The sequence below is a fragment of the Anastrepha obliqua genome, chromosome 2, assembly GCF_027943255.1.
Source record: "Anastrepha obliqua isolate idAnaObli1 chromosome 2, idAnaObli1_1.0, whole genome shotgun sequence".
NCBI lineage: Eukaryota > Metazoa > Arthropoda > Insecta > Diptera > Tephritidae > Anastrepha > Anastrepha obliqua.
The window spans coordinates 810,105-823,623 of record NC_072893.1 but is presented as its reverse complement, the minus strand read 5'-3'; the positions used below and the strand labels follow the sequence as shown (position 1 = coordinate 823,623).

Below are 13,519 nucleotides of genomic sequence, written 5' to 3'. Positions count from 1 at the left end.
GCAAGAGCTACCAATGTATCCAGAAAAGGTCACAGTTTGGTGCGGTTTATGGGCTGGAGGTATCATTGGACCGTACTTCTTCAAAGATGCTGCGAATCGTAACGTAACTGTGAATGGTGAGCGCTACCGTGAAATGATATCCAACTTTTTTTTGCCCAAAATGCAAGAGCCTGACTTGCATGTCATGTGATTTCAGCAAGACGGTGCCACATGTCACGCAGCACGCGTAACAATGGACTTGTTGAGAGGCGAGTTCGGTGAACATTTTATTTCACGTTCGGGACCTGTCAATTGGCCACCCAGATCATGCCATTGGAAAGAGTAGGCCAAAATTGGACTAATCGGATGGACCATTTGAAGCGCAGTCGCGGTCAACATTTGCATGAAATGATCCTCAAACATTAAATTATATGGACTGTACTGTCGATTTAAATAAAAATTTCATGATTTTTCTGAATTTTACGTATGTTTTTTTGAAAAACTTTGCTATAGCTCTTAAAAATCACCCTTTATTTATAGGAAGCCAAACTTATATTCATGGATACGATCAAATCATCAATTAAAAAAAATTAGTAGGGATATGAAAGTCAATGTCCCGTAACAGAGTTGAATAATCAATTTCCCTTTTACACTAAAATCGAGAGATGGTCTACTCTAAATTAATTCTAATGAAGCGGGAATTGTAGGATAGTATAGGTTTAGAATTCAATAATTTTAGAAATAAAGAAAATAGATTAAAATAAGAACATATTTCAGGGACATCTAATGGAAACATTAAATTCTCTCTATTTTTATCTAGTGGTAAGGCCTCCAGATAAATGATGAATATTAGGCATCTTCTATTCCCCATTTCTCTGCTCGCTATCTCTATGCTCGATTAATTTATTATAATAGATATTCATCTATACCACTTGCTACCGCTTGGCGAAACGAATGGAGTTAGTAATTTGATATTAGACGCAACTGGTATAAATAAGCATATGTAGATAGAAGTGGAAAAGAACTTCCAAACATTACATATGCTTGGAAGCACTTAATGAGTATCAGTAAGATCGCGTCAGGGAAGCATATGTTATTACAACGCGTTACTTGCGATGCTCCTGCTCCGACAAAACTCAATGTTGGTATTGACTGTAGATCAAATAAAATTTGAAAAGTTGAAGCAACAAAAGTCTCACTGTATGAACGTGGAATAATGAAGCCCTCGAAGGAGAGTTGGCAGCATTGAAAATAGTGAGTTATGCCCAAAACAGAATTGCAACGAACAGCGGATAACGGGCGATGAACAGATGGTCATTGCGTGTTGAAAAATTCAGTAGTTTAATCATAACTGCGACGGGGACGGAAAACACTCCTGTCCCAATGGTTCTCAGCTTATATTTTGTGGCAACAATAAAATTAATTTTGTAGGGAATTCTTTTCGTTTGCTATATTTGTGAGTACATGCCAAAATGAAAAATCCGTCCCCGTCGCAATTTCATGCTATTAAATATTTTCTAATTTTGACAGCCCGTACTCGTCAACCCGCTACCCGCTGGCCATTGCAATTCTGTCAGGCCATATAGGGTATAAAATAAACAAATTTATACTGAAGTGGCGTTCTCCCAAAACAGGTTCTTTATTTTTTGCGATTTTAACGAGTCTAACGTCTGCCTCCTTCTCAAATACTCCATCTACTTACTATTCATCCCCGCTCAAATCTAAGCTAAGGAGTATCGAAAATAAAATAATTATTATTGAATCTTTATTAATGTCACTTCCAATCATCGCATATGTTATCAATTTCTCAAATGTTTCAAACTACTTCCTTTTTTTTTGAATATTGAATAAAACACCATCGGACACCTTTGTTGGGTGCTTGGCCGTCAATTTGTGGTGTGCGTCTTGATGTTGTTGTGCAAATAGAGGAACATGAGAAAGCTTCTCATGTAAAACCATCAAACGCATATACCTACAGATATATACAGACGTAAATTTATATACATTCAGTAGATAACGATTCTATTAATACCGCAGAAGATTCAAAATCGAAAGGGAAATAAAGCTAAGTTCGAGCGCAATGGAAGTTAAGTATAAGTGTTAGGTTAGGTTGACCTAGCTGTCTGAAAGCCATCAAATAGACCTATTGGTCCTTAGTGATTCCAGATGGAGCTTGACGCTGCGTTTTCTTGTAATAAGCCTGCGTCTTTTACGAATCTAAGTAAACTCTAACCTGTCATATTGCAAAGCTCATAAACATTTCATTCGGGTTCTAGCTAATGCAGGGCAAGAACATAAAAGTTTTCCTCTCTTCTGTAAGTGTATTCAGCAAGCAAAGCTATCCGAAGTTCATAAATAAGTAAATAAATTTTAAGCTAATGGGTAGGATCTTTAATCCACTTCCGAGTAAATTTCGACGCTATTGCCAGAAAATTTCAATAAATTCACTTGGAAACGAGCTAAAAAACCTGCCCGAATATTCCGTTACTTTATATTTACTTCTAACATTTATATTAGTGATTAGGTTTTTTTATCATAATGCCTTTGGCAATCCGAATTACTGGGTCGCCCGAGTAACTTACTTTTAATTTATATGGATTAACGAAATTTACCTTTATGTATTTACACAGGTATCTTGAGATACGTTAGAGTGAAAAGTAATTAACTGTGAAAATTTTTCAGTTAGGATTAATAGTGATATTATTTATCAAAGTTAGAAGATGTAGTTAAATTTTTGGATGCGCGGATAAGGTAGGAGGCACCGGAACATTGCCTACTGGTGGTAAATTAGGTCGTGCAAAGACTGTGGATTTTGGAGAATTCTCTGAAGAGTTTGTAGCTGTTGCACCCTGCACTGGAAAGGCAACTCTCTTGTTGAGGTTGAGTCGGGTTCGGCCTGCTGGGCGAGACACATCATTTATAGGGGGTGGATCATTCCAACCAGGAGTAAGCGAACCTAAAATAAAAAACAACAATGTTCTTTCATAGAATCAAAATCACAACGTAAATAATTTAGGCGAACTCCCTGGGTTCTGCTCCGAATTAAGCTCTTAAAGGCTCGTATTGTTTATTACCTGGGAACGGTTTAGAAGGCGGTGGAACTTCCGACAATCTATCTGCCATTAATACTTATATTTGGAAATGAAAAAAAAATACTGGCTTCCACTTTTTCGCCTTGCTCCTTTTATTCTAAAATTGTTTTTTTTTAATACGTCGTCAACTGCCACTCTCAGTGTTGCCGTCTCTAAATTTTCCGACAAAATGAAAATGAAACCAAACAAAGGGCTGCAAGCAAAGCGTATCTTTAATTTCGCCTTGGCTGCAAGTAATTCGGTGACAACCGCAATTAAATTTCGTATAATTTCAGCAAGGCGGTGAATTAATTATATCACATGTTTCGGGGATGATGGTGCTGGAGAGAGTGTTTGCTCCGGACAAGGATAGCTGGGACCACAATGCCGAATAGCGTAGTACAAGTACAAATTAAAAGATGGTATCAAATTAAGAGCAATGAGGGACATTTAAAAGTAATTTTTGTGCATAGAGCTGCAATTAAAACGGTCAGCTATATTAAATATCTCGGCCTAATCCTGGATTCCAAGCTAAATTTACAAGAAGCAGGCTGATGCAACCTCCCAGAAAAAACCAAGTCCATTATGGTTTGCAAATGTCTAGATAGGAAAACTTCGATAATCCTGGAAATAGCCCGATAATCCTGATTTGAAGGTGCACCATGATAATTCGAATATCGGCAGCTCGGACCTCTCTTGCTAAGGTCCAGTGCTTAGCATGCGTGTGCAATACAAGAGTAATTCACATCTGTCCTACAGCTGTGTTGTGAATACCACTGTATAACAACATATGATATTTTGAATGTCAAAATGACTTGCTGCCTTGTCGTTGCTTTAGATTTTTATTTACATTCTGATTCAAATTTTGATATTCAAAATACCAAATTGCGAAAACAAAATTCATGTAAATGTTGTTCTTGTACAAATGCCACTACCTGGTATGAGAATAAAATGTTACTAAATTTGATAGGGAATAAAGAATACGGACAACATTTACTATATTGCTTATGAGTTGAAATCATGGCGAATTCGTGCAAGGTGCTATTACCAAAGCAGCCAATTTAATTTTTTTCTCTAGTGGCACCACCTTGTATAGATTCGCTTTGGTCGCAATGAACGATTGCCTGTGAATATATAGGATTATTATGCTCGCATAGATATGCTTGCAGTATTTTATAAAGGCAACGTATGTGAATCGAAAATAGTAACAATAGTAAAACCAATTCAGTTGAAGTGATTAAACGTTATATATTAAGCATTGGTCAAATAAGTACAATCGAATGGTTATGTTTTCTCTTCGAAATTGTGTGAAGTCGTGTTATTTGTGAATTTTCAAGAGCTCAATTGAAGGTGAATATTAATACACTGCTGCAACAGATTAAGTGAAATATTGTAATAACTAATAATCAGTTTTCTTCTACTAACTCCCTTCCAATAAATTAACTACTATCGTTTTATTTTAAACTGCGTCATAACTTGTCTGGGCATATATTTATATTTCGTTTTTTGTTTCGTTTGCAGCATTTGTTTTCCTTAGTATACTACGTTTTCGTGTTTGTTTCGTTATTATTTGTGTTGCCAGACTACATTTTTTATAAACTACGAAAGTATTTATGATAACACACATTGAACAGGTTGTATCAGTAGATCAAAAACAACATAATCAATGTATTTTGTTTTTGTCCTTAATTGCTGCTTCAGCTGCTTTGATGCTACGCCTGTTCAATGGGTCTTGTTTGATATAGAAAATTGTTAACGCCATTGTTCTTAATTTTTTAATTAAATTTGCAGCAGCTATTCCAAAAAATTTGACATTTGTACATAATTGGTATAAAGGGGATTCTTTATGTATATCACGATTACACAATAGCATGCATAAGTACTAGAGTACCCACATTGCGCTCCTAAATTTACAATGAAAGAATAATAACTGACAGAGGATCGCATTTCTCATGCTACATTTCATGCTTATTGCAATTATCTTTTCGCTTCCATTCTGTTGACTGCAATCCGACCAATTCGTGCACCTTGCAAGATTAAGAAAATCCCCCACTACAGCCTATTATAAAAATATAGCAGCCATTTTATTTTGAGAAATCTGATCTACATATCCTATATACTAATTCTCCGATTTTCAATATGTGAGTAGTTTAAAAAGATGTGGACATACAAGTTAATCCGAAATATTTATTTTAATTAATTAAAATGATGAATTCGCTGACAACCAAATAAAGATTAGACGTGCGTATATATATGTGTACTTTAGTTTATAACTATTTAGATTATACAAAAGAATTAATGACGCTTATCACGAACCCTTTAATACAAAAATTCAAATTTCTACAGATTGTGTACGAAATACTGAGAAAATTACCTTAATTTAAAAATCTGCAGCGTGAAAGCCTTCGTTACCACAGTCAACAGCCAACAAATAGCTTCAGAAATTTGGTTGATTTTGGAGGGTACATTACAAACATATTTTGCTCCAACTAAAGTGTCTTTCTTTGTAACTTTTGACGGCTGATTTATTTTCTTTTGCGCTGACGCTTTTATGAATGTGTCAAGTTGATTACTTGTTGAACTATCAAAAAATAAATAACCAAAATAAATACAGGGTGCGCCATCTTTTATCACGGTATGAAAACATTGAATAACTTTGAAAAAGAAAACAACTGAATTGTATAAGGGAGGTATTTTTATTTCGTTTGGTTATTTAGAATTTATTAAAACTATTTTTTGAATACAATATCAATTAAGAGGCTACCTTTATTGGCAATCAAAAACTGCGATTTTTTTTGTGCGTTTGTCATCACCTTGTCAAGCATTTCGGGTTTTATAGCGTCGATTTCGCGTTTTTTCGGTGTAAAGGGGTTCATGGTTGAAATTGTACTGAATTGACGTATCGAAAACATGTATGTTGAACTCGATCGGTTGGTAAAAGACAAATTTATTTAGCGTTTACATATCGACATAAAAAGTGGCGCACCCTGTACTACTACCAATAGTATGTATAATAACGCAAATATCCATCTTTTCATAAGTGTGAGGCTTAACCCCCACTCGGTTTTGCGTTACCTAACAACTCCGATTTATATCCGGCCAAAGGCAGTCACTTCAGCAACATTTTCCTAAAATGTATGGAGAATGCTGCTGCTATTACAATAATACATCTTAAAAATAATAATATCCAAATATATGACATACAGAAAAATGTTTAGAAGAAAGGATCGACACACAACTCTTTTTAAAACTCTACTTTTAAAACAGCTTTCGATCAAACGAAAATGGCGCTTTGTCTGAATTTTGTATTCCTCTAATATTTATATTGACGTCGACCATCAGTGATGTAAAAATATTTGACACGAACTCTCTGGCAACACTATTCCGATATTCGAAAACATTTTCTGCTTCGTCTAGGAGTAGAGAAGAGAAATGAAAATACTAACAAAGGAAATGAAAAGAGAATATAGAAAAAAATATTCGATTTCGTAATTTTTTCTTTGTTTGCGCACAACATCCGAGTTGAATGCAAACAATTAATACGCGAAATTTTGGATTTTCTTCAGTTTAATAATTGAAGTGGAAAAATATAGTTGGTATAGTGTTAAAAAGAGATTGATAAGTTATATTGAGAATTACGTTCTGAAATTGAAGATTTCTCGGTAAGAAATATGTAGAAATTAATGTCGCAGCTAATATAATATAAAGAGATATATAAGTGGAATACGCAATGAAAATCAAGTCTATATAAGACTAATCATTAAAAAAAAAAAATATGAGTAGGCGTGTAATATTAAGGCCAATTTATTTTAAGGATAGAGTAAATTAAAGGAAACGGATCTGTAGTGCTACCGTACTAAGGTCAATAAGCATATATGAACATATACAATCAGCTGCTCACCTACAAACAAATGTAATTGCATGCATACATATCCATTAATAGGGGAAAGCTGCAAGTCTACAAAAATAATCCCTTAGAATACTTACTTAGCTCAGCAAATTATTTTATTAACAATCTATTGTAACGAGCTGTGTTTGTGATGCGTATCAAAGAACTTGATGCATGCATTGAGGAGCCTCGAACGACTACATTTCGCCAACCTTTTTTTGTTCAGGAACATTTAATTTGTTTTTATGCAGCGCAACTGATGCTTAGGAAGTCGGCCTAAAAACTGCCTCAAAAATGGTTGGCAAACAAATTTAAAGAAAATCAAATTTCTGATGATTTATTCTTCCAGAAGGCAATTATAGCATCATCGCTGTAAGTATGTATGTGGTTGTGCAGTTTTTAAAGTATATTTTGTACTGAGAGACCATTAGGACGTTTCGGTATTAGTATGAGAACTATTCATTATTATTAACAAGTATGTTATATGTTCAGACAATTTAACTGCACCATTAATTCATTTAGGTGCTAAACTGTCGGTAGCATCTCTTGAAAAATTGTGTAAGTATTAATTACATATTGAATTCAAAAGTATGTATGTCTAATATGATATATGTCAATCACTGCTGTTATCAAACATGTAGGGTTAATAGTTTGAAGCAATGTGATATTGGATTCATACATGTATATATATGCGTACAAAAGCACAGAAAAAAATTTACATACCATCGGTATTAACCTGCTTTAGAAACATACAGGGTATGCATATTAAATTCATATAAAATTAATTGAGGCTAGAGTCCTACGCCGACAGCCATTGCTGCGGCGGCATCGTCAGTATTAGATATAATCGGCGGCGAATTTTAGCTTTGAACGCTGTCAGAATAGAAAAAAAAAACGAGGCGACGAAATATAACATTGAACTTTTCGTAACTTTAAAACGCTTCAAGCCAAGTTGGAATTTTTTTACAGTTGTCGAAGCAAAGCAAAGTGCATTGGGCTTACAAATTAAGACTTCCCAACTATTTATTTGAATTAGAAGGGTGAGTCCCTAGCGCTAATGGTATCGAACTGTACAAGAAAGAATTACCCCTTAAGTTCTTGAAAAAACAAAATACAAAATAATCGTAACACAAAACGTAAAGCTTGTTAACGATGTGAGAACTCCGTAGCGACCGTTTATTTGTAACTGTGAGTCGAGCATAGAAAGCCATGCACTAACTCGCTCTTGGATAGCACGAAACTTTTTGTGATAATACATCTAGATAGTAAAGGCATGAAACATGTTTTTTCTCGCCAAAAATTCAAATCGTTTTAGGCTGATAATAAGCCTCCTTAACCAAAATTTACACTTTTTTAAACTTTTTACTCGTGAATATTGACATCAAATGGTTGGAACCATATCTTAAGTTTGGAGAGTCTGAAAAAAATTGTTAATAGTAAAGATTAAACTTGTTGCTTTGGCATGAACTATGATGGCTGAAATCCGAAAGAACATCACAATGGCGGACATGAGAATTTTTAACCTTTTTAACCGTACATTGTTAAATATAAACCCTTAACGGCCGAGAACTTTTTGGTAATACTTGCCCATAAGACGACGGAAAATTAGCATCGGCCTTTCGGTCATTAAGGGTTAATAATTATAATTATAATTCATTCTATAAAGACATACTGTGAGCGTTAAAAAAATAAGTTTTGACGATTTATGTATTTATTTTGTAATTTCAGTTATTTTTCATAAAAATATATAATACATAATTCATACTACAACTAAATCCATAAAAAGCAAAGTTTCGAATTTTGCATAAAATATATAAAAATTCGACAAATTTTCGTCAAAATTTCAAATACATATTTTACTCAGAATATTTAGAAAAATTTCGAGTATGCAGTTTTATAGATCATTGAATTTTGGTAAAGTACAAGCTTCAAGAGGTTCGGAATTTGCGTTTCTCTAAAAATTCTGAGTAAAAAGTTTTAACCTATGCCGAATTTGTATAAATTTTATACAAAGTTCGAAACGTTGCTTTATATGGTTTTTGGAATTGAAATTGCAACACAAATAAGTAAATGGTGAAAGCTTCTCACTTGTGACATTGGAGTTCTGACACTCTGACTGGAAAATTTGAACACCTTTTTGGTAAAAATGATAGCAAAAAAGTATGACGCTATTATGTTAGCTAAACATTATAACCCTAATTAATTCTTTCCTAAAAGAGGGGGAGTCATTATAAATGAAGTTCACGAAAAACAAACTTTGAACATACTCACGCCTTCCTTTACCATGCTTTGCGCACGTAAATTTGGAGGTTTGACCCCAAGTCCAGATTATTACACTGCTGACTACTTGAAAAACTACCTGTACTTATTTAAATTAATTATTATATCGACGGCGGCCGTTGTAGCCGAATGGTTGGTGCGTAACTACCATTCGAGTTTACGTAAGTTCGAATCTACATGCATGAAACAGTAAAATTATAACAAAAGTTTTTACTAATAGCGATCGTCCCTCCCCCCAAGTGTATTTCTACCATGAAAAAGCTCCTCATAAAAACCATCTGACGCTTGGAGGCAAGCAATTGCTATTAATTGCTATACATATCGCTAAATGGACTCTTGTTGGTAACTTATGTATTTGTACAGTCCTACTGTAACCTACTATATATATATTTAAAAGGCATAGGGCTTTGCTTGTCGAAATACCCATTTTTCACGCGCATTGCCCCATTGTTCTTGCTCGTAAGCACACACTTTTAAAAACGTAATGTTTTTGCTACAAATTCTACTTTTCGTCCACTTCACTTAAATTTCTAGAGTTAGCAACCCTTAGCTTTCTGAGCAAACCTTTTATTATTGAATCATGTGGTGGGTACATAATTTGATAATTGAGTGACGTCAGTACAGAAAATAAACAATCCTTTGTTTAGAAGTTACTTGTTTGTGATTGTATGTCCCTAAACATGTATGGGGCATATTTAAGTTGGTAAAAAAACAACAAAAACGCGGTGCCTTGCCAACAATTTATAATTGGGTGAGTGCATGTGTATTGATTTCTTGTGTTTAACAGTTAGACTTGTTTCGCTTGGTTCGTTAGTTGGTTAAAGTGGTTATTCATCCAGAATCCAATGAGCGCTTCCGCACTGTTTTGTTGCCACATCCTCGCTACCAGCTTGTTTAACGGCTATTTACAGCATAACTATATCCAGTTTGTGCGGTTTAAGAACCTTATTAGGTTGTTGACGTCTAGGCCAGACAATTGTTCGAGACTCTCGAATAGTGATTTGCCCAGGGTTGACATTCTCTCCTTCAAAAAGGTAGGACATTAATAGAGGAAATGTAAAATCATTTCCTTTTTCTCAGGTTATTTACAACTGTGGCAGTGTGTGTGGCTGCTTGTTCCTCGACAGACCAAAAACCAGTTATGAGTGAGTCTCCAGGCGTCTCGTCGTTTCATGTTTATCAATACTTACGTTTATTTGAGGTTGTAGGTGGGCTATAACGATGTGCTTTCGCTTACTCTTCCTCTTATTTTCGCTTGTTTATTTTCTGTACTGACGTCATGCCCCGTAAGACGGCGCAATCTTGTATTATATCATCCTTATACATATAAATGTTATTGCCCTAGCGAAGTCACTTATGAATTCGCCTCGGTGTGTACATATGTATGTATCCACTTACACTTCTTAGAAAAAGTATCCGTACGGAAAGATATGAAGGCAACAACAAAGAAATTCATTGTAAAAAAAATAAAACATTTTAAACTTTTATGAAAAATGTTTAGTCAGTAATTTTTCTACAATTTCTATAACTTTTTTCCTAAATACATCTATAAAAATTAAATTTTACAAAAAACTTCACTTTTCTTTTAGTTTGTAATTGATTTTGCTGTGACTACATTACTTTGGAGATATTTTAAAGTTTTTGTGTACAAGAAATATCGATGCCCTCAAAACTAAGGAAATTAGTGCTGGCGAGAGAAAAAATAAAATTAATATGTTGCTTTCATTTCTTTGTGTACGGATACTTTTTCTGGCAAGTGTAATATTCAATTATAGATATATATCGAGCTCATGGTGTAAATAACTCTGCTCCGAGATACCTTAATTCCAGTTTACTTTACATTTCAAGTAGTTCTTCGGGGATTCTGCTGTTCCCGTGGCGCCGCAATCTTATGGCGGATTCTTATAGAACTCGACAAAAGAAAACGAAATGAAAGAGTAAAATTTTTTGATACCTCGCTTAGTTTTCGAGATATTGAATAAAAATACTGTGGATTGCGTAGCCGGAGTTGGACTGATGAGGGTTATTTTTTTGAAGCGCGGCCGAAGGCCGCCCACGCGAAAAGAAGTTCTACGCAAAAATACGGTGGATTGCGTAGCTGGAGTCGGACTGACGAGGGTTATTTTTTTTGAAGCGCGACCGAAGGCCGCCCACGCGAAAAGAAGTTCTACGCAAAAATACTGTGGATTGCGTAGCTGGAGTCGGACTGATGAGGGTTATTTTTTTGAAGCGCGAGATATGAAAAATTTTACTCCTATATTTTGTCTTATCTCGCCGAATTCTATCGAAACTGAAGAAAAAATTATTATTATTATTATTTTTTATTTAATATCTCGAAAACTAAGCGAGATATCAAAAAATTTTCCTCCTTCATTTCGTTTTCTTTTGTCGAGATCTATAAGAATCCGCCATTAAATTGCGGCGCCACGGAAACAGACTGCTGTTTGCCAGTTCTTCTACTATCGTTTTTCGGTGCTAGCACTGGTATTTTTAATATGGCGATGAGATACGAATTTTGAGTGTTAGCCTCTGCAGATGATTGATTCTATCAATGTGTATGTCCATATATTCGTCTAGTCCTCATTGTGTGTGTCCCTAAGATTTGTTTCATTTCAAGCTTTCTTATTTAAATGTATGTACATATTTGAGTATGCATTCGTATGTATGCATATCACGAAGTATCATTCTTGTATCCATAGAGCACACGGTAGAGTAGCAAATCTGTAAGAGTCTAAAATCTATGCTGGAAAGGCATAGGCTCCGCTAGTTAAACATACGGATATACGTATTTATATTTATACCTCAATATATACGTGCGTAAGACCGCGTATAACTCGAGAACGGATCGTCCGTTTAAGTAGTATTTTTTTGTTGTTTGTCACCACAAAAAATGTTAAGGCGAGAAAGGGTTAAAAATTTCCTCAAAAAAGGGCATTCCGGAATAATAGATTTTCAGCAATGACTTCAACGTTAGAGCAAATATATTTTCCAATCCGTTGGTTTTCTTTTTCAAAAATAAACATTTTATCACTGCTCGACACTATTTTTTCCATCGTTGCGAAATCATAGAAGTAATGTTTTTTGCTATCGCTGACTCTCCGTTTGACAATATTTTTGTGAAAAGTTGTATTTAAGAAAAAATTCACTTAAAATATTAGGTAATTATCAAACAGCCCTCGGATTTGAAAAATATGTGGTATGTTGGCGTGTTGGTAACCCGACAGCTTTATTTATTTACGCGAAAGACAACAAAACAAACAACCTAGTTCACTACGAAGAATTGGATTGATTGAACTCGTGATACTCCGTGGAAATATCTAAAATGCATTGAATACTACAGAATTCAAAAAGTGTTTTAGTGCTTCCAAGTATAAATGGGAATATTGCACAGTTCTAGCTTTTTGGGAAGAAATTTTACGCCGTTCATAAGACTTCTGCGTTTGAGTATTCACTATTTCTGAATGATCATGAATAAAATAATTAAATAAATATTTTTAAAAGGATGTGCACGTATAGAATATTGAATTGGTATGTATGTTTCATTCTATGAACGCATTAGATACAATTAGCTAGTTTTCCTGGGTTATTCAGCTCAGTATTCCGATCAATTGCCACGGGAACGGTCGGAATCATTTTTATGGGTGTAGTTAGTAATAATGAATATAACTTTATGTATGTGGACGTATTCTGCACAGCACTTGCTGTTTCGAACATGATAGCATTGGAGAATAAACACTAATAAGCGAACGACATTTTTAAGAGAACGATATTTATTTTCTGCAAAAAAACGCATCCAACAAAAAATGCATCTTTGAAATAAAAGAGTTTTTAATTTGCATCATATAACTTCCCGTTTATGTATTCATTCACCTGCCAGTGCTACCAATTACAAAAGGATGTACTGCTGAACTAATGACGAAAAACAGCAGAACGGGTAATAAATTGAACCACAGCTTTATCAGGATCACATCTTTGCTGTTGCATTTTCGAGCAAATTAGGGACTCTAATTTCAAAAAATATAAACAAACGAATTAAAATGGGTTAATTTTTTTTAAATTTGGCATTGTAGATGTGTATATTTCTTACGAGAGCACTGCCAAACTCAATCACACTTTTTTAAATACATTTTGATTCTACCTTCCTATGCTTTTATTATAGGCATTCGTTTTCCCAAATTATGGTATTTCATAAGAAATTATTCAGCCCTATCATGCAATTCATCTGTTTTTCGTAGAAACTAAGAAATTGTAATCATACTCGTACAACTCGAATAGCTCCGAACGTACATTCTAAATTCGT

General features: G+C 34.5%; 2 protein-coding genes across 5 annotated transcripts in view; one reads left to right on the top strand and one right to left on the bottom strand.

The window, feature by feature from the left end:
* Window positions 1-2,458: 2,458 nt before the first annotated feature.
* Window positions 2,459-3,222, bottom strand: LOC129237695 (uncharacterized). The gene is made up of 2 exons (XM_054872583.1): window positions 3,054-3,222; window positions 2,459-2,935 (listed from the first exon to the last, which is right to left on the bottom strand). The coding sequence occupies exons 1-2, from the start codon at window positions 3,100-3,102 to the stop codon at window positions 2,706-2,708; spliced, it is 279 nt and encodes a 92-aa protein (XP_054728558.1). The 5' UTR covers window positions 3,103-3,222; the 3' UTR covers window positions 2,459-2,705.
* Window positions 3,223-4,180: 958 nt separating this feature from the next.
* LOC129239440 (breast carcinoma-amplified sequence 3 homolog) overlaps window positions 4,181-13,519 on the top strand; it is a 28,551-nt gene continuing 19,212 nt past the window's right edge. For 2 of the 4 annotated variants that reach the window (XM_054874923.1, XM_054874920.1), the window contains exon 1: window positions 4,182-4,400. The gene's annotated coding sequence lies outside the window, so the exon portion shown is untranslated. Of the gene's footprint in view, window positions 4,401-6,567; window positions 6,713-13,519 lie in introns of those variants that run through there. The other 2 variants (XM_054874922.1, XM_054874921.1) reach the window with 2 other exon arrangements.